At 42.1% G+C, this 22,163-nt stretch overlaps 1 protein-coding gene across 3 annotated transcripts in view; it reads right to left on the bottom strand.

Moving 5' to 3' along the window:
* LOC108023859 (polypyrimidine tract-binding protein 1) overlaps positions 1 to 22,163 on the bottom strand; it is a 140,197-nt gene that overhangs the window by 66,357 nt on the left and 51,677 nt on the right. For 2 of the 3 annotated variants that reach the window (XM_050889128.1, XM_050889127.1), the window contains exons 1-3: positions 13,876 to 14,643; positions 12,736 to 12,877; positions 10,354 to 10,787 (exon numbers count right to left, since the gene is read on the bottom strand). The exons of the other annotated variant lie outside the window; for it this stretch is intronic. Coding sequence is in view for 1 of the 2 variants with exons in the window: in XM_050889127.1 (XP_050745084.1) it covers positions 10,354 to 10,356 (3 nt within the window). In the remaining variant the exon portion in view is untranslated. Of the gene's footprint in view, positions 1 to 10,353; positions 10,788 to 12,735; positions 12,878 to 13,875; positions 14,644 to 22,163 lie in introns of those variants that run through there. 3 annotated transcript variants of the gene reach the window in all.

Below are 22,163 nucleotides of genomic sequence, written 5' to 3' on the forward strand. Positions count from 1 at the left end.
TTGCATGAAAATCAAAGCAGACAGCAGCAGGCAGCAGCCCAGGCAGGACAAAATTATGGCAATTAAAACAAATTAACTGAGTGAGCACAAAAGCGTTTGCCAAATCCGGGTATCAAAGTTCAAAAGCCTGCCAATAGAAAGTTAACTAAACAAAGTACTAATGAACTCGGGTTCACGGCACAGACAGGTTGTTCGGGAAAATTGATTTGCATAGCAACCGGAGCATGTGCCATAGTCTGCCAAATCGCAAGACACTCGCTAAGCAGTTTAACTATTTAGGGCAACAGTCCGGGCTGAAGCACCACTCAAAGCTCCTTCCCTCGCTCCTTGTGTGCCGCACGCCATGGCAACTACAATTTGAGGCGCACGCCGCAGGCTGAAGTGTCAAAGACATGGCCATCACAGGCTTGCTTGTCGGCTAACACAAATGTTGACAAGCTAATGAAATGTGAGGCCCCCAAAATTGATACACACCGCCCGAAGACGATGATGAACTCCAACTGCACCTCGAACTCCACTCCTCAGAGCCATTGACAGTGAAAAGGAGTCCCTGGCGACCATTTTGAACCGTGGGGGCCGAGTGCCAAATTGTTGCTTAGACATTCGGTTATGCAAATCGAAATCATAATGAAATCAACAATGGCAAGACATAGCTGGGAGCACGGGAATTTCAGGAGAGTTGATTGATGGACAGTCTACGAATGGAGCTTATATAAGAAGAGGAAAATACTATAAATCGACTAGAGCGGCAAAATAAATTAAATACAATTTTTGTTCTCTTACTTATTAAATCACTTGAGACATTTTAAGGTGGCAATACGAAATTTAACTTTTTACTATAAGCTTTTAAGGGACCGAGCTTAGGTTGTTCGCTACTTCGGTGGGGCTGTCATAAAATAAATAAGATTCAGTAGTAGACAAACCGGTAAAGAACCATAATTTAGTTGAGGTGAAGTTTCAATTTATCTGCCACATATATTATGGCTACGACAGGAAAAAAGGAGGCAACACGTTCAAATTGAACCTCAAAACGGAGGCATAAAATGTGCGATGAATCGGCCGTATCGGCGTGTATATCATGCCACAAGGAGAATCGATTCAAAACTGAATTCCAAAACAATTTGCCGAGGACACAGAACGCCCTAAAGACATGAGTGGTAAATCACATCAATATGTAACTCAGTCAGCAGCCAGAACCCAGAACCCAGAGAGCTTGAGCAAAGTGGAGCAAAAACAGATGGCAAAGATGTTTATCTAAGAGCAATGGTCCAGGAAACGTTTCCCCACCAGCTGTCTCCCAAACCCACCCGCATCCACCATCCCAGCGATTTGCTATGCAATTTTACACACTTGACCATTAAACGTAGCCATTGGGAGCAGTTTGCATAGCAATGAAGCAGGGACGGAGGCGGGCTCGAGTCCGAGGTCTGAATAGAAAAGCAAGGAGTCGGAGTCGGGTCAACTTGATGAAGTATGAATGATTACGTCAGAGCGGGGAGCAGGGAGCTCGGCTTAGCCGCTTTTCCGACATCCCCGGATGAGGATGATGACTACGATGATGGCCATGCGAGGGCTAACCGCATCGAGGAGGTGTGTAGTTGACTGTAAAAACTTCAATGAATAAATTTTTCTCTCCTTCGAGGTGGCCGTAAAAAGCATAAATATAACGCAGACACCAGTCACACAAACGGGATGTGAGAGAAATAGTAGGAGAGTAAATTGATCGAAATAAAAATGCTCATAAATTTACATACGATGGGCCAAATATTGTAATTGAGCAATGGAATTTATGGCCCGACTGATAAAAAGTGAAACAATTTAACTCCCTGTTCTAAGTCGAAAAAAGGTGAAAGTGTTAATTTATTTGAAGCTTTAAACGGAAGAATCTCCATTCACAAAATGACTGAACCAATTCTTACTATATTTAAATTATTTATTGGAGAATCAAATATTTTATGCAATCATTTATTCCCACCAAGTTTCTTTCAAACAACTCACAGAGTTCCCGTATTTGAATATATCCCAGACTAAGAACAATAATATTTTTTCTGTGCATGCCTATCAATTTAGTCCATTTAGGGCCACCTTCAAATTAAATAAGGAAAGACCGTATTTTTGCATTCCCCCTTCCTGGCCCTCCTGACACTTGACGATTTGTCATGTTGACACAATAAAACGTCAGAAGAAGCTCCGAAGCCAGAAGCACACAAACGAGAAAAAATGCCAAGTAGATTCTATGGAATTATGACAAACTGTCTCGAAAATGCTGAAAATACTGTTAACGTTTTGGCTCTGGAGCAAAGCGAACTTGAACAAAGCATGGGTAAAAAATTATACGAACTGCAGCTCTGGCTTTTGTTGACTGACGAAAGGAGGAACGTGGCGTATGAGCAATGCCTGCTGATGAGAATGATGAAACAGCAGAAAATATGCCAGGAGGGGGTGGGCAGCATGCAAATACAATGAACTTGAGTGGAAAGTGGAGTCGCTTTGCTGGTCTGCCTGCATTTATGAGCATAAAAAATTGGCGCCGCATTTACACAGACAATCAAGCGCAGTCTTCGCTTTTCCTGGCTGTGGAAAACGGGGGAAAATCGCTTGAAAGGCAAAAGGCGAACCAAAGACGACAGGCGACAATGGCCGGGTTTCAGCCCTTTTTTTCTTTTTTTCCTATTTCTGTGCCTCAGCCTGGAAATTGCACAACTCATCAAAAGTCTGCCTTCTGGCCGGGCTTCGTCCTGATGTCTGGCATTTGAATTTATGCACATAAAACTAGCGGAAAATTTGATGTTGATGTTGACAAAAGGTGACAATTGTCCGCCAGAACTGCATTTAATCAAGTTCAAGCCAGACTTCGTTAGCCCGAGGACCACAAATTAGTTATTAGCATGTGCTTATGGGCTGTCGCAGTCGAAATCAGTGCTATAAAATATTAAGGGTTACGATCTCTTACGGGAAGGGGTGGCTCAAAGTTGATGCATAATTCAGGACACTAAAATTTACCAGCTCAACTTTGGTCTGACACACATTCTGCGCTACAATAATAATTAGACAAGGGCCGGATAGACAACGTCTGTGGTTATTAATCAGCCCCGAGCAGTGCGCACATGAAAGTGTGCTATGCAAACACGAAAAACTTTGCCCTCAACTTATTTTCAACAAATTAATTTTCCACCCGCCAGAAGAGAGAAGGGCGGGACTTTGTGGGCTTGTTTGCCCAACTCTAGTTAATGAAATCAGTTGCACTCGCCCAGATTGCGAGTGTGTAAATTTAGTTAACTGCAAACTTGAGCCAACATTATGTCTGGCATCGATGCCGGTGGCTCTGCCTGCCTGCCTGCTGCACCTCTTAAACATTTATAAATTTCGCTGCTACTTTTTCCGCGGCACCCGTTTGTTCGCCTCTGGTTTTCTGGGGTGCGTTGCAGTGCAATTTTCAGCTGCCAGACGCAGAATTTCCCCAGCCGCATACATCAAGCTGCGGGCAACCGAGCACGAAAATTCCCACCACCTCCGTCTGCGCCGTACGTGCGCGTATGGAAATGATGTCCGTTCGCGGCTTTGGTAATGTAAAACGTAGCAAATTGAGTTCATTTCGCTGACGGACTCCTGGCAAGCAAAACTTATCATTAGTATCGCTTTTCAGCGCACCCGTGCCGCATGCCGAATGAAGCCGTCCCTCCCATCGCAAATCCTTGCCAGGAAACAGGAGCGGGACAGGAACAGGAGTGGCGGGATGGGTACGGCGAAAGGAATAGGGATACGTGATCCTGGCGCACGTAAACATGTAATAATTACTCGGTTCTAGGTGTTTTCAACTCACTTTACTCCGCTAAAAGTTGCGGAAAAACTTTTCAAGCAGAACAAGTTGAGCGGACACTGGAAAAAGTGTCTTAAATACAGATATCATTCTAAGCCATGATATCGATATATAAACTCGTAGAATAAAATGTTTAACAGAGTTTTTCATAGGCAAATCGAAGACCCGAACCAAAGTTAGTTTTTGAAATGTACCTAATCCGGGAGGTATATACTTATTCGCTCAGTGTGGGTGAAAGGCGAGTCCTGGTCTGCCCCGGCTAAGCGAGTATTAGTGGAAATTTAATATTGCAATTAATACAGCAACAAAGTGTGCATTGCATATTAATAAGTTAGTTTGTCGCTTCTAGTTTGAGTGAGTGCCCGAGTTGGTCCCGGGGTTGTGGCCTCCGCTCACATGCTCCTGCCAGTCTGCTAGTTTGCTAGTTTGGTAGTTTGCTGGTGTGCCAGTGAGCTCGTGTGCTCGGTGGATTAGTGCACTGAAGGGCAAACATTTTGCGCTCGTAAAAGCCAAAGTTACAACCCCGCAAGTTGGCTTGGGGGGTTGAAGGGCGCGCTTGCTTTTAATGGTCTCCGTCAGTCACTCATTCCGCCGCACATTCAATATTCATATTCATATTCATGCTCCTGGTCGCCGCATTTAAGCTTTTAATGATTTCGGAAAAGTTCGCCTCGAAATAAAGAGAGAAGTGGGGGGCACCAGTGGATGCAAAAACTTTTCTCTTAATGCGCTTAGCCGTGGCCGTTTAACTGCAAACTTAATTCGCAGCTACACACATTTTTACTATTTTTTTCGAGATTTTTTTTTACGCGCCCCGCCGCGACGCCATTCAAAAGAAAATCTGGCATTTTTTATGGCTGTGCGCGGGCGACAAAAACTATTTGTGCAAACAACAAAGAAAACTTGCGCTCACAAAAAGGAAAATCATCATCATCAGCTGCCGGAGGAGCGAGACTAGGAGCAGAACCAGGAGCGGCGGCAGCAGCAACTAGACAACTACAAAAGCGCAACAAAAGCAATTTAAATTTAGCCGGCGGCATAGCTGAGCACTGAACACTGAGCGTTGTCCGAGCGAACAAATTTCATTTCATTGCCGAGCCCGAAACGTTTTTAGTCATAACTTTTTAATTTGTTTGTCAGCGACAGGCGAATCGCAACGACGGCCCAAGGTACAGTGAAGCAGCCAGCAAGTAAACTGGTTACAAGAGAATGGGCCTACAGTTCTCGCTGAAGTTCAGCTCTCCTGGAGAATGTTAAACTCTAATGGACCCTAAAGTACCCCAAAAATATTTACTTTGTGTGCACCTATTTGCTCTTTTGATGGTCCACCGTACTCAATCGAATCTAGGCATGTGTCGCAGCCACTCTGATTAGCGCAATTGTAGGAGCTCTCATCAATGAGAGATGGGATTTTGTCAGCCCCAAAAAGTGTGCTACGAAAATCGATTGAGGGCCGGATAAATCATAACAATGCTTAGGCATCATGTCCTGTCCTTCGCCCTGCTCCCACCCCTTTGCCCCCTGCTGAGCCGGCCCCAGCTTTGATCAATGCAAAAATGCTTGGTGTACATGTCTCTGGGGTTGATTTATCTATTTACTCGGCAGCCTCGTCATCAGGGATACCAGGCCAGGGTTGGGGAGGGCGGAAAAGGGACTCCCTTTTGTAGCTGTCAATATTTAAAACGTTGTCCTGTTTCGGAGCACGCATCTGCTGTCCCCTGTCCCCCAGCTCTGCTGTCCCCCTCCCGTAGCGCTGCGTGCTTAACAAGAGTTTATTGAATTTTATTTTCTCATCTCAATTTGATGCTAGCACGAAGCAATTCCTTTCTGCTTGCCCTCACTTATTTTGGGCAACATATTGCTTGTCCCACTTCTTGACATAATTTTTTGGGGAAAAGGGGACTTTGTCTCCGGTGCATTTAAATTTCAAATTGTTTTATTGCCGGACGGGTCCAAAAACAGGGAGATAATTGAAATTTTGTAGTTGGAAACACTTTATATGCAGCGCGCTTGTAAATCGCTTATTATAAAAAATGTTATAAATTTCAACGCACAACGAAAACTTTTCCACCGTGTTCGAGTCAAGTTTTTCGATTACGGATTAATGTAATTCTTTCCTCATATATATACATTTTTTATTATTTTGTTGTTTATTTTTTTTGCATACTGACCCCTCCCAGTGCTCATCTAGTTTGTTTGACTTGTCGGCCCGGCTTGAAAGTTTGATGAATTTTTAAATTTAAAAAGTTTATTTGTGCGTTTGTAAGTTAGCCGAGGGCCGGCAGTTCTGCGGATTATTATTAGAAGTGCAGGCTGACTGACTTCGACACTTCAAAGCGAGTTCGCTGATGAGGTCGTGACACTTGCGGGCGGTTTGCCCGCAGAGTTGCCGCCGCCTAACATGATGTTTATCCGAATCCCCAAGCGCACTGCCTAATTTGAAAAATTTTCTGTTTGTCCTCGCAGCGGAAGCTTTCATGTTCCATTGTCAATATCTTTATTTATCGTGCGGTTTGCTGGACTTGTCCGCGGTCTTTATTAGCACCTAGGGGTTGTTTTCCTGCGCCTCCGTTTCATTGCTATTTGCTTACGCAGATCGCTGTTGACAAAAATATTTGCCACAACGAGCAGTGCAGGTGGGAACAGTGGAAAAGCGGATTGTTGAGCCATATAAATACAAATGAATTAAAATATTGCTGTATTTCGTTTTTGCGGGAATCACTAAAAACAAAACTGCGGAATTTGTTGCCATATAACAATAATAATTACACACAGCAATGCCGAGGGGATCGATGCGAAAACTATTTAATCACAAAATATTTCCATGTACGACTGAGTGCATTTAATGACGGCCAGATGGAAAATCGCACGAAAAATAAGCGCAAGACTAAAACCAACATTTAAATCGGCTAATGGATAAGGGCTGGGTGTCAGGTATTGTCGGGGCGTATGTTAAACAAAATCAATTACAGATAATTTAACGTGTACGGGGCTGTGAAAAGGGGGAAACACATAATAGAGTCATTTAAGTACAGTTTAAACATTAATGAGGGTCGGGGGGTAATTGCAGCAGCAAAGCAAGGAGCTGCTGGCCAGGATAAATCGATAATAAATGTGGCAGACGTGGGTTGTCCGTTCTGGCAGCTCGGCGGTTAGAATAACAAACGGAGCACACATACGCACTGTGGACAGCCGACACTCGGACACTTGGACACCTAACACAAAGGACACTGGATACGAGGGGCGATACACGCCACTGGACACCGAGCCCTGGCACACTGGGCCCACAGCACAGGCCACGTTTGTTTGACTCGCGGCCACGGCTGGGGAAATACAACTGAAAGAGGAGCAAGAGGAGCAGAGGGTCGGCCGGCCGTTCTATTACCAGAACTGAGTGACGAGGAGGTACAACTTTTTGCCTTTCGTGGTGCAGTTTGCGCCAACAAATTGCAGCGACGTTTTCAACGCCAACTAATCAATATGGACGACATGTGGCCGAATGGGGGAAAAGGAGGCGGAGAGGCGCTAAACGCGGCCGGAGGCAGAGGTGGAGGAGGTTCAGGCGAACCGAAACAGTTGGCCAGGACAAAACGTAAGTGCTGGCCAAACAATTGCGGTTAATGCTCGCCTGCAACGCGATAGTTATGACTGATAAAATAATAAATTCAACCAGCCAGCAACTTTTGTTCTACCTCCTTTTCTTTTTTCGCAAACCCACTATTGCCTTCATCGAAATTTACGAACTTCCAACAAAGTTGAGATTGAGTCAATAAATTAGTGTCGGATATAGAAACCCGATCGGACGCTCATTTGTATGCTGGTCAGCTGGGCGAGCGGTTGCACATTATTTTATTACGCGCAATTGACTCACACAACCCAAATAGTGACCCCTCAGAAGACGTGGCCCAATAAAAAGGGCTGAAAGGCTGGCAGTGAAAAAAAACGAGTGTGCTATTCATATATACTATAATTTAATTGGCATTTAATTATCCCACAGTTCTCGTTATTAAATGTTTAGGTAATAAATATGGTTTTTTGGTCTATGATGTTTAAATAAAGTTTGAATAAGCCCGAGACATATGTAAAAAAATTATGATTTTGTAGAATACTTTTAAAGAATAAGTTAATTGGATCAAGAAAATATTCAAAAATACAAAATCTAAGAGGGTTATATTTTTCCTAGTGTACAAAAGCCTGCAATGTGCAAATGCCAGATTGTAGAGTAAGACATTATGCAATTATGTGAATCAGTAATTGTAAAATGGGACTTTGATGTTGTATATTCACTTACAGCTAACTTAATGGTCTTAGTACTAAATAATTGATTGGTAATCAAATTAACAATTAAAATCGCAAATACATCTACGAAACAACGGCAACAACTAGGAGCACGACAACGAATGAGAAAGGGCTTAGTTAGCTACAGTGGTGAATGATGACAAATTCAGAGATTATAGTGCATATCCAAGATGTACAAATACCAGAACAACAGGCAAAGCAAGAGAAAAAGGGAGTTAGTGGGGAAAGAAAGTTAGTATCTACTTCTCGACAGGAAAATGACTGAAGGAAAACTCAAAGAGATCTGAGGAGAGAGTTGTTTATAGCGTTTTTTTAGTGAACACACAAACCTTTTTAGGAGAAGATAAGTGTAGTGAAGTTGGCGATGGCATAGAACAATCAGAAGATGCAGAACTGCAGCCGCTGCTGGCGCTGCTGCAGCCCAGAACGCTGGCCAGGGGCAAGTGGTGGGGCATCATCGGCAGTGGCGCCGGTCCCAGAAGCGAGGCCACGGCCCCAACCCCACCACCCACTCCTAGGCCGGCGCTCAGGACTGCGTCCGCTGCTGCCGGCGGCTGCTTCTTAGTAGTAGTAGTAGTTCTAGTTACGGCTGATAGATTAACTGTATTATTTACATTGTTGGTCGGAGTGGTGGCCGCCGAAGTGGGCGTGGCCGCGGTGGCGAACATGGCCGACGAGGCGACCGCCGCCGCCGGAATGATGGTCAACGGAGTGCTCGGAGCCGCGAAGAACTGAGTCGGCACCGACACGGGAACCGGACCCGCAATCGGTCCGGCAATAGAACCCGGAATCTGGGCGGCTACCGGTTTGGTGGGCGTGGCAGGGGCGGTGGCCACACCCACTGCACTGTTCACCTGCAGCTGCATGTACGTCTGCAGCATGGCCTGCGCCTGGGCTTGGGCCTGGGCCTGGTAGTGGAACTGCTGCTGCAGCTGCTGCTGATGCTGCACTTGCGCCTGTTGCTGCTGCTGTTGCTGCTGCTGGGCGGCAATGGTCGCAACCTGATGGTGGAAGACGGCCGCCTGGTGTTGTTGTTGCTGCTGCTGATGCTGCTGCTGCTGCTGGTGCATCTGCATGGCCTGATAGGCGGCGGCTGATGCTGCCGAGTGCTGCGGATGCTGATGCGGATGTGGATGCGGATGCGTGGACGGCGGTGCGTGCAACAATTGCATTTGCTGTGCGTGGTGGGTTCAGATTATTTGTTGTATTTGGTTTTTGGCGATAGTTTTGATTTGGTTTCAGTTTGGTTTTTGAATTGGATTTTCTGTTCTTCTCTTAAATAAAATACAAACAAATCGCAACAAACTCAAAAGTGTGTGTAGAGTGGAGTGGACTGGACCCTTCCGACATCATCCGTTTTAAATTATAAGCTGTGTTTCAGTGGTGGAAAATGGGTGGGCTACGGGAAGTGATTTGAGGGCTGAGATATAGATTAATAAATCAGGTGAGAGATAGAGCAGTGAGAGTTTTTAGCGAGCGCTACTAGTGGACAGTGGATAGTAGAATCTACAATTGGAACCATAGAGAGGCAGAGAATGACCGATACAGAGACAGAAGGAGAGACTGAGACGGAAGCAGAGCACAAAGATTTTGACAGTTTCAACGGATCTAGACCCGCTCAAAACTTGGCCACTGAGAGGAACAGCTTAAGTGAAGAGGACGTGAAAGTTTTTGTGGCCAAATCATGAGTCGAGCATCAACTTAGTTTAATTAAATTTTAATGTCAATGGCGGTTGGTAACACAATCTAAAAATAAACTATATACACGTCCGCAGGGGAAGGTGTAAAATGATCATTAAAAGTAAATCTAGTTCCGAAACCGAGGCCATCAATAAACTTAAAATAAAATATACAACTTATAAATAAAGTCAATACAATCTCCCTCATTGACATTAAAAACTTTTGAAACTGTCCAATACGTAGTTGATAGTTCAGTTAAGTTATATAAGGTTAGCTGTATAGATTTATTATGGCAGAAAGAGGTAACCAAAAAATAAGTTTAGTAATATAGTTGGCTTTTTGCATAGTAAACTGTACAAGTTTCATATATATCTTTAGTTAATAAGTAGTCATGGCATATTCTTCGATCGAGACATACAGAGTTCTTGACTCCGATTTCGGATTCGTTTTCTTATTTTCGGGTGTTAAATTAGCGGTTCTAATTTTTCGCATTTCTTTGCTTTCGAGTGCGGATTTGGTAATTTGATTAGGATCGGATTCTGGGCGGCGCTTACCATTATTAAATCTTGTATAGGGGAGGAGTCGGCCGAATCGGATGCAACGATCTCGCTTTTTACCGCAGCTGCTGCTCCTGCCACTGACGAAGTGGGCGGCGGTGTGGGCGTGGTGGGTGTGGGCGTGACGGGGACGTTGGCGGCTAGCGACGCTTGAGAGCTGCTGCTGATACTGAGCGCTGCAATCGCTGCTGACGCCGTGGTTTCTGTTAACGCGGCAATGATGACAGTTTTATTGGCAACAAATGTTGATTAAAATTTCCTCAGCTTCGGTTTTAGCACTTGGTTGTTTTTAGAGAGTTTATACTGCTTGGCGCGTTTTGAGTTTTAGATTTTCGGTTTTTGTCGGTATTTTCTTGACGGGTTTGGTTGTTGGGGAAATTGCACAGGGTTTGTTGATTTGCGTGTTTTGGTGAATATATGAGCTCTGCTTACTGTTATAATATAATGCCAATTGAGTAAGATTTCGATGTCAGCTATGCCAATTGTGTGACGTAAAGCTTTACGCAAATTGTTGCTACACTTAGTCGATGGACAAGAAAACGGCTAACAAGTTTAGTTCTATGACTCCTACGTTTAATCTGATTTTGAGCGTATTTTAAAATATTTCTTAAAAATGTTAGTATTTTAATATATCACTACTGTGTTTGGCTAATAGTTTAGACGTGTATAAATATGTGTTTAGAGATTTGAAAACCGTTTGAAGATTGTTTAAAGTTCTGATTGATTGCAAGATTGTAGATTGTATAGACCGCTTTAATTGTTTTAAGCCTCGAAGATTTCTAGAGCAGAGTGGTTGTCTTAGAGATTGTCATAGAATAGAGGTTCGATTTAAGACCTGTAAAGTGCCAAGGCTAGCAAAAGTTTTTTATAAATATATGCTGTAGAGAAGATGTATATAAACCCTATATTACGCGCGAGGGCGATATATCTGATGTGTATATGAAATACGCTAATTTCGTGTGATTGTCAAAACGCGATTTCTTGTCGATCGAGGCATTGATTAGACCCGGCGATCCCACTTTAACCCTATTCCCTTTAAATTGTTAACCCCTTACTGTATGCTAGAGACAAAGCTAGGAAAGTCTGGCTGTGGTTACATGAAAATGTCGATCGAGAGTGATTGAGATTGAGTGGGTCTCTGATTGACGTTGCTTGCTTACGAATTACAAATTGACTTTGCCAACGCCTTTCTACAACCGATATTTCGTCAGTGTGCAAAGACAGGGATTTCGCTATTCTTGCTACTTGCTTTATTTGCAGGGTAATCTGAGGATTGGTTTGATTGTTTAGTAGCATCAATACTTATACATATATTCCTTCTACTTCTGTTTGATTTTTCTCATTTTCCGCGGCCGCTTTCGCTTGCCTTCTAATTGATTGCTTGCCGTACTTTGATGCTGATATGTTTCTATTTAACGGGTTTATTTCTCTCCTTGTAAATATTTATACTTATTTTTCAATTTAACAACCTTTGCATTCTTCGCTTCTCTGTCGGCGTTATGTTTGACCTTTCTGGCTATCACCTTTACTTTTTCTGGTTCTTGCTAAATTGCCCTGCGTGGTCACCTTTTTAATTGATTTTCCCCCTACACTTGTCAGCGTGCAAATGCCGCTTTAAATTACGCTCAAAATTAACAACAGAACATACAAATATATAGATATATATATTGATATATAAATTTCTATAAAATTCACAATTCTTTGTGTATGTCTCAACAGGATCTTGTTTTTGTAAATATCTTTTGCAAATCTTCGATTACACTTAGTCCGTATATATAATTTAAAATACTGTTCTGTACCGACTGAAATTCTTTTGATTTAGCAACAATTCACCACTTTTTGTCTGTTTCTTGTTTTGTGCCTTTCTGTATGGTTTTAGTTTGTTGTTATTTTGTTTTCTTCAGATTTGGTTTTTAATGGATTCTGCTCGGTAGTGCTTTGATGGCTGATGGGTTTTTGGGCGGGTCGGGTTTGGAGGGGGATCGGTTGGGGCTTAGAAAAATACCAGGGAGTTCGTTTGGAGTTTTGTTGCCTTTAGCTCTGGATTTATTTCATTTATGCTGGGACTTGTCAGGCATTTCTATATCGGTTTCTAAATGCGGTCAAGAGATGACAGAATTCGTGTGATTATTTTCTTGTGAGGCAAATGGTTGGGTAATAAAATCAAATTCAAATAAATAAATGGAATAAGATTTTGAATTTTTACATTCGCATATTTTCTTGCCAATTCAAAGCCAAACGTGAAGCTCCAAAAAACGAGAAATAAAGCATATGAAGTGAGTATCAATTAAAAAACGAATAATAGCTTTGCACAAAATAAGAAACAAAAAAACGAGACACAATGGGCATGAATATTTAATAAAAATTTGCTCTTATTACCAATTAAGTGTCGAGTCAGAGTCGTTGAAGTTGGATGAGAAGTGAAGTTTTTATTATTTTTTGGTGGATTCTCTTGATTTTATTTTCAATCAATTTTTTGTTAGGTTTTATTGCTGCTGTTGCGGATCTTGTAATTATGGCTCTGGAACAAAGGCAAAAAAAATCATGGAATATTTCGCGATTTCAAATATTTTGTGCTCTTCTGTGCGCTTCAAGTGTGTAAATAATTTAACATTTTTGCGAGACATTCTTTATTATTCTTTTTGAGAGTTGTGAAAAAACACGTTTGGGCCAGAGAGGCCAGCGAAAGCCCCTGTGTTCCTCTCTCCCCAGATTCTGATTAACACGCACGAAATTTCTTTAGCTTTACCGGTTTGTTGTGCCGCCGTTGTTCTTGTTGTTGAGTCACACTTTGGCCCGCTGCAAAAACAGGTAAGAAGCCAGAAGAGAGTTCAAGCCCGTGAATCGCCGCGTGGGCCGAGCGCCGTCTCCCTCGCTCTCCGCCGACGTGTAATTACAACAATAAAAATAAACTACGGGAATTATTTGGATGCGTACTTAGTACGCCAACAGCGGCAGCGACAAGTGGCCAAGAGTCTACGTCTACGCCGGCTGTCTGTGTGCGGCCTATTGGAACGCGGGCCATAAGGTTTTATGGCCAGAAGTCGACTCGACTCGGAGTTAGCTGAGGAAGACTACGTCTGCGTTTTGCCTGCTATTTTGTTTTTTCGTCTTTCTTTTTCGGTTCTCGTTTCGTGTTGTTTTTCCTTTATTTTCGTTTTTATTATTTTTTGTGTTTTTTTTTTCTTTTTTTGTGGGCCCGCAAACACAAAAACGTGTTTCTTTGTTGGCAGGGCTCTTGGTTTTGCCGGCTCTGAAATTTCTTCGCCTATGTGCGGCTTAAACGCAGTGAACAGGAGCGAGAGCCGCAGAGACTGATGATGGCTCAGAACTTGTTGTTGCCAAGGCCTATAGGAATATCATCGGCCAAGAACTGGAGAGCGGCTCGCGAGCAACGAACTTTTGCCAGCAACTCGGGCCCGCTTTAATCGGTCTTCGCTTATTGTTAAATTATTACTTTTGAGCACAAAATATTATATTCTGTTGTGTTCTTGCTGTTTTTACTTCTTTTCTTCTTACATTTCAGAGAGCGCAAGGTGCGATAGAGACACTGGGAAGTGAAAAATAGAGTCGAGTTTTCGGATGGGCCTTTAAATTTGATTCACACGCGCAAAAAGTGAAAACACCACGAAGCCGGAAGTCGATTCGATTTTACTTTTCAAACGGAGAACTGAGAAGCTTCGATTACAATATTCTCGGGACTGGGTCTGGGTCTGGATCTGGATCTGGATCTGGACTGATGTGATCTGTTCAAGTCGGGCACTGGATGCGAACTGCGCGTGTTATTTTCTTTTTATCATTATCCGCGTGCTGCTTGCGAGGCGTTGTTGCTGCTGTTGCGGCTGTTTTCGATTTGAACCCGACTTTGATTTGGATATTGAAATTCGTGAGTGAGTGGAGTGTGTGAGAGAGTGTTCTGTTCTGCTGTTCTGGTGTTCTGGCGTTCTGGCTCCTGCTGCTGCTGCTGATGTTGCTACAAGCGGTGGTGGAGAGGATGTCGCTGGCGTTGGCGGAGGTGTGTGGCGGTGGTTGGTTTTGGGCGCTGACGGCGACGGCAACTGCGACTGCGACGCCAACTTTCGATGACGGCTGAACTGAACTGCACGGAACCAGGGAAGAACACGGGCTACCGACCCGATGATACGATGCTACGATGCTACGATGGTACGGCGAAACGATGCTACTGCTGCTGTTATACTAGGTGATTCGATTCGATTCCTATAGAGAGCCAACGAGCTGAGCGGCGGACAGAGTTGGAACGGGTTAAAGCAAAGACTGTACGAAGACTGAAGTAAGAACGACTGGCATTCTAAGGTAATATACCTTTTTGTTTCGGAGTCGGACGCCGATGCCTCTGCCGCTGCCTCTGCCTCTGCCACTGCCGCGTCGCAGTCGCTGCCGGGATTGAATCTGTTGCTGCTGCGCTGGCAGAGGCAGCGGCAGAGCGGCGACGCGTGTTAACCAAAATAAAGCAACAGTGGGCCCAAGAACCGGACTCGGGCTCAAAGAACGAACTCGGCCGAGTCGAGCGACCACGAAACGCTGCGGGAATCGCTCGTCGTGGGCAGCATTTCTCCTCTTGGCAGCGACGACTCCGAAAAAATGCGAAGGGAAAACGAGTCATCAGTAGCACACCTTTTGGGCCTTCTCCTGTTTGGCCGTTCTCTCGCGCTCTCATCCGTTGGTTTGCTACCTGCTGATGGACTTATTATTTTTCTTCCTCTCAGTGGTTTTTTCAGGTGCGCAATTATCAAGTCATTATTTTCAGCGGGGCACAATGATCTCTTATATTTTAACTTGTATGAACTCAAGCCAATCCGTATAAGACTTTCGAGGATCGGAACCGGAGGGGACAACTCGTGGCCACTGCCCGAAGGATGCCGCCCAGGCTCCCCTCTTTTTGGTTGTTGCTCTTGTAATCGCAATTGTTGCAGTAACATTACTGGCACACACACACACGGGCAGGTCACACGCACACAAACAAGCACTCCCACGTGAGACAGCAAATGCATGCGCCATGCGTGTGCGCCACCCAAAAGCCAGAGGAGCAAGCGAAAGGGCCGAGGGTGCGAGCGAGAGGCAGACAGCTACGATAGCAGCAAAAAAAACCGAAACGACGGCAGCAAAATCAACGAGAAAATAATAATTGTTACACCTGCTTCGGAAATGTGGCATAAAGGGGGTGGCACACACACCCCCACGCAACCGAAGCTCGCTCGGTTTCAGGTGAGCAAATGCCACCCCCCAAAAACGCAGCGGAAAATGCCGAAGTTCGGAAAAGCGAAGCTCGGCCAAGGCTGACGAAGCGAAAGCGAACGGAAAAGCCGACTGAACTTGCGGACGCTACCAGCCGACGGTGACTCCGAACGCCGGCAGAGCGCATGACGCCAAGGTGCAAATTATGCGTAGGTGTGTGTGCTTCGGCGGGGTGGGACTGTGGGTGTCTCACCCCCAAAATGAGGGGGATAACCCGAGCCAAATTTGTTGTAAGGGGTAGATTTACTTACAGTATTCTAAGGGGAAGTCAAAGCTGTTAAGCGAAAGCCTTTTCAGAGCTTTCTGTTGTGAAAGAAAAGTTGTCCCTTACTAAATCATCGAGAAAACTACAAAGTTAACAAAAAAACCTTCGTTAATATAGAAATTTAAATGCAGATTATTCAAAAATTTAAACATATGAAATTACTATAGCTATCGAGTCCAGAAAAGCAGTTTAGGGTTCCCTTACTGAAAACCATTGGAAATACCATAAAAAAATTAACATGAAAATGGGTTAAAATTTGGACCTTCGCTAAATAAATGCAGGTTATTCGAGAATTGAAACACGAACTCATAGAGGTATCCCACGTCAAAATCGGGTCAAAATTACTCTAGGTATCGAATCCAGAAGTGCAGTTTAGGGTTCCCTTACTGAAAACCATTGGAAATACAGAACACCTGAACATGAAAATGGGTTAAAATTTGGACCTTTGCCAAATAGAGAAATTTGAATGCAGCTTATTTGGGAATTGAAACACGAACTCATAGAGGTATCCCACGTCAAAATCGGGTCCAAATTACTCCAGCTATCGAATCCAGAAGTGCAGTTTAGGTTCCCTTACTGAAAACCATTGGGAATACAGAAAAACTGAACATGAAAATGGGTTAAAATTTGGACCTTTGCTAAATAGAGAAATTTGAATGCAGCTTATTTGGGAATTGAAACACGAACTCATAAAGGTATCCCACGTCAAAATCGGTTCAAAATTACTCTAGGTATCGAATCCAGAAGTCCAGTTTAGGTTCCCTTACTGAAAACCATTGGGAATACAGAAAAACTGAACATGAAAATGGGTTAAAATTTGGACCTTTGCTAAATAGAGAAATTTGAATGCAGCTTATTTGGGAATTGAAACACGAACTCATAGAGGTATCCCACGTCAAAATCGGGTCCAAATTACTCTAGGTATCGAATCCAGAAGTCCAGTTTAGGTTCCCTTACTGAAAACCATTGGGAATACAGAAAAACTGAACATGAAAATGGGTTAAAATTTGGACCTTTGCTAAATAGAGAAATTTGAGTGCAGCTTATTTGGGAATTGAAACACGAACTCATAGAGGTATCCCACGTCAAAATCGGGTCCAAATTACTCCAGCAATCGAATCCAGAAGTGCCGTTTAGGGTTTCCTTACTGAAAACCATTGGGAATACAGAAAAACTGAACATGAAAATGGGTTAAAATTTGGACCTTTGCTAAATAGAGAAATTTGAATGCAGCTTATTTGGGAATTGAAACACGAACTCATAGAGGTATCCCGCGTCAAAATCGGTTCAAAATTACTCTAGGTATCGAATCCAGAAGTCCAGTTTAGGTTCCCTTACTGAAAACCATTGGGAATACAGAAAAACTGAACATGAAAATGGGTTAAAATTTGGACCTTTGCTAAATAGAGAAATTTGAATGCAGCTTATTTGGGAATTGAAACACGAACTCATAAAGGTATCCTGCGTCAAAATCGGTTCAAAATTACTCTAGGTATCGAATCCAGAAGTCCAGTTTAGGTTCCCTTACTGAAAACCATTGGGAATACAGAAAAACTGAACATGAAAATGGGTTAAAATTTTGACCTTTGCTAAATAGAGAAATTTGAATGCAGCTTATTTGGGAATTGAAACACGAACTCATAGAGGTATCCCGCGTCAAAATCGGTTCAAAATTACTCTAGGTATCGAATCCAGAAGTCCAGTTTAGGTTCCCTTACTGAAAACCATTGGGAATACAGAAAAACTGAACATGAAAATGGGTTAAAATTTGGACCTTTGCTAAATAGAGAAATTTGAATGCAGCTTATTTGGGAATTGAAACACGAACTCATAGAGGTATCCCACGTCAAAATCGGGTCCAAATTACTCCAGCAATCGAATCCAGAAGTGCAGTTTAGGGTTTCCTTACTGAAAACCATTGGGAATACAGAAAAACTGAACATGAAAATGGGTTAAAATTTGGACCTTTGCTAAATAGAGAAATTTGAATGCAGCTTATTTGGGAATTGAAACACGAACTCATAAAGGTATCCTGCGTCAAAATCGGTTCAAAATTACTCTAGGTATCGAATCCAGAAGTGCAGTTTAGGGTTTCCTTACTGAAAACCATTGGAAATACAGAACAACTGAACATAAAAATGGGTTAAAATGTGGACCCTTGATAAATAGAGATATTTAAATGCAGCTTATTCAAGAATTGAAACACGAACTCATAGATGCATCCCACGTCAAAATCGGGTCCAAATTACTCCAGCTATCGAATCCAGAAGTGCAGTTTAGGGTTCCCTTACTGAAAACCATTGGGAATACAGAAAAACTAAACATGAAAATGGGATAAAATTTTGACCTTCGCTAAATAGAGAAACTTGAATGCAGCTTATTCGAGAATTGAAACACGAACTCATAAAGGTATCCCGCGTCAAAATCGGTTCAAAATTACTCTAGGTATCGAATCCAGAAGTCCAGTTTAGGTTTCCTTACTGAAAACCATTGGGAATACAGAAAAACTGAACATGAAAATGGGTTAAAATTTGGACCTTTGCTAAATAGAGAAATTTGAATGCAGCTTATTTGGGAATTGAAACACGAACTCATAAAGGTATCCCGCGTCAAAATCGGTTCAAAATTACTCTAGGTATCGAATCCAGAAGTCCAGTTTAGGTTCCCTTACTGAAAACCATTGGGAATACAGAAAAGCTGAACATGAAAATGGGTTAAAATTTGGACCTTTGCTAAATAGAGAAATTTGAATGCAGCTTATTTGGGAATTGAAACACGAACTCATAGAGGTATCCCACGTCAAAATCGGGTCCAAATTACTCCAGCAATCGAATCCAGAAGTGCAGTTTAGGGTTTCCTTACTGAAAACCATTGGGAATACAGAAAAACTGAACATGAAAATGGGTTAAAATTTGGACCTTTGAAACACGAACTCATAGAGGTATCCCGCGTCAAAATCGGTTCAAAATTACTCTAGGTATCGAATCCAGAAGTCCAGTTTAGGTTCCCTTACTGAAAACCATTGGGAATACAGAAAAACTGAACATGAAAATGGGTTAAAATTTTGACCTTTGCTAAATAGAGAAATTTGAATGCAGCTTATTTGGGAATTGAAACACGAACTCATAGAGGTATCCCACGTCAAAATCGGGTCCAAATTACTCCAGCAATCGAATCCAGAAGTGCAGTTTAGGGTTTCCTTACTGAAAACCATTGGGAATACAGAAAAACTGAACATGAAAATGGGTTAAAATTTGGACCTTTGAAACACGAACTCATAGAGGTATCCCGCGTCAAAATCGGTTCAAAATTACTCTAGGTATCGAATCCAGAAGTCCAGTTTAGGTTCCCTTACTGAAAACCATTGGGAATACAGAAAAACTGAACATGAAAATGGGTTAAAATTTGGACCTTTGCTAAATAGAGAAATTTGAATGCAGCTTATTTGGGAATTGAAACACGAACTCATAGAGGTATCCCACGTCAAAATCGGGTCCAAATTACTCTAGGTATCGAATCCAGAAGTCCAGTTTAGGTTCCCTTACTGAAAACCATTGGGAATACAGAAAAACTGAACATGAAAATGGGTTAAAATTTGGACCTTTGCTAAATAGAGAAATTTGAGTGCAGCTTATTTGGGAATTGAAACACGAACTCATAGAGGTATCCCACGTCAAAATCGGGTCCAAATTACTCCAGCAATCGAATCCAGAAGTGCCGTTTAGGGTTTCCTTACTGAAAACCATTGGGAATACAGAAAAACTGAACATGAAAATGGGTTAAAATTTGGACCTTTGCTAAATAGAGAAATTTGAATGCAGCTTATTTGGGAATTGAAACACGAACTCATAGAGGTATCCCGCGTCAAAATCGGTTCAAAATTACTCTAGGTATCGAATCCAGAAGTCCAGTTTAGGTTCCCTTACTGAAAACCATTGGGAATACAGAAAAACTGAACATGAAAATGGGTTAAAATTTGGACCTTTGCTAAATAGAGAAATTTGAATGCAGCTTATTTGGGAATTGAAACACGAACTCATAAAGGTATCCTGCGTCAAAATCGGTTCAAAATTACTCTAGGTATCGAATCCAGAAGTCCAGTTTAGGTTCCCTTACTGAAAACCATTGGGAATACAGAAAAACTGAACATGAAAATGGGTTAAAATTTTGACCTTTGCTAAATAGAGAAATTTGAATGCAGCTTATTTGGGAATTGAAACACGAACTCATAGAGGTATCCCGCGTCAAAATCGGTTCAAAATTACTCTAGGTATCGAATCCAGAAGTCCAGTTTAGGTTCCCTTACTGAAAACCATTGGGAATACAGAAAAACTGAACATGAAAATGGGTTAAAATTTGGACCTTTGCTAAATAGAGAAATTTGAATGCAGCTTATTTGGGAATTGAAACACGAACTCATAGAGGTATCCCACGTCAAAATCGGGTCCAAATTACTCCAGCACTCGAATCCAGAAGTGCAGTTTAGGGTTTCCTTACTGAAAACCATTGGGAATACAGAAAAACTGAACATGAAAATGGGTTAAAATTTGGACCTTTGCTAAATAGAGAAATTTGAATGCAGCTTATTTGGGAATTGAAACACGAACTCATAAAGGTATCCTGCGTCAAAATCGGTTCAAAATTACTCTAGGTATCGAATCCAGAAGTGCAGTTTAGGGTTTCCTTACTGAAAACCATTGGAAATACAGAACAACTGAACATAAAAATGGGTTAAAATGTGGACCCTTGATAAATAGAGATATTTAAATGCAGCTTATTCAAGAATTGAAACACGAACTCATAGATGCATCCCACGTCAAAATCGGGTCCAAATTACTCCAGCTATCGAATCCAGAAGTGCAGTTTAGGGTTCCCTTACTGAAAACCATTGGGAATACAGAAAAACTAAACATGAAAATGGGATAAAATTTTGACCTTCGCTAAATAGAGAAACTTGAATGCAGCTTATTCGAGAATTGAAACACGAACTCATAAAGGTATCCCGCGTCAAAATCGGTTCAAAATTACTCTAGGTATCGAATCCAGAAGTCCAGTTTAGGTTTCCTTACTGAAAACCATTGGGAATACAGAAAAACTGAACATGAAAATGGGTTAAAATTTGGACCTTTGCTAAATAGAGAAATTTGAATGCAGCTTATTTGGGAATTGAAACACGAACTCATAAAGGTATCCCGCGTCAAAATCGGTTCAAAATTACTCTAGGTATCGAATCCAGAAGTCCAGTTTAGGTTCCCTTACTGAAAACCATTGGGAATACAGAAAAGCTGAACATGAAAATGGGTTAAAATTTGGACCTTTGCTAAATAGAGAAATTTGAATGCAGCTTATTTGGGAATTGAAACACGAACTCATAGAGGTATCCCACGTCAAAATCGGGTCCAAATTACTCCAGCAATCGAATCCAGAAGTGCAGTTTAGGGTTTCCTTACTGAAAACCATTGGGAATACAGAAAAACTGAACATGAAAATGGGTTAAAATTTGGACCTTTGCTAAATAGAGAAATTTGAATGCAGCTTATTTGGGAATTGAAACACGAACTCATAGAGGTATCCCGCGTCAAAATCGGTTCAAAATTACTCTAGGTATCGAATCCAGAAGTGCAGTTTAGGGTTTCCTTACTGAAAACCATTGGAAATACAGAACAACTGAACATAAAAATGGGTTAAAATGTGGACCCTTGATAAATAGAGATATTTAAATGCAGCTTATTCAAGAATTGAAACACGAACTCATAGATGCATCCCACGTCAAAATCGGGTCCAAATTACTCCAGCTATCGAATCCAGAAGTGCAGTTTAGGGTTCCCTTACTGAAAACCATTGGGAATACAGAAAAACTAAACATGAAAATGGGATAAAATTTTGACCTTCGCTAAATAGAGAAACTTGAATGCAGCTTATTCGAGAATTGAAACACGAACTCATAAAGGTTTCCCGCGTCAAAATCGGTTCAAAATTACTCTAGGTATCGAATCCAGAAGTCCAGTTTAGGTTTCCTTACTGAAAACCATTGGGAATACAGAAAAACTGAACATGAAAATGGGTTAAAATTTGGACCTTTGCTAAATAGAGAAATTTGAATGCAGCTTATTTGGGAATTGAAACACGAACTCATAGAGGCATCCCTCGTCAAAATCGGGTCCAAATTACTCCAGCAATCGAATCCAGAAGTGCAGTTTAGGGTTTCCTTACTGAAAACCATTGGGAATACAGAAAAACTGAACATGAAAATGGGTTAAAATTTGGACCTTTGCTAAATAGAGAA

This window comes from Drosophila biarmipes, chromosome 3R (assembly GCF_025231255.1).
Source record: "Drosophila biarmipes strain raj3 chromosome 3R, RU_DBia_V1.1, whole genome shotgun sequence".
NCBI classification, from domain to species: Eukaryota; Metazoa; Arthropoda; class Insecta; order Diptera; family Drosophilidae; genus Drosophila; species Drosophila biarmipes.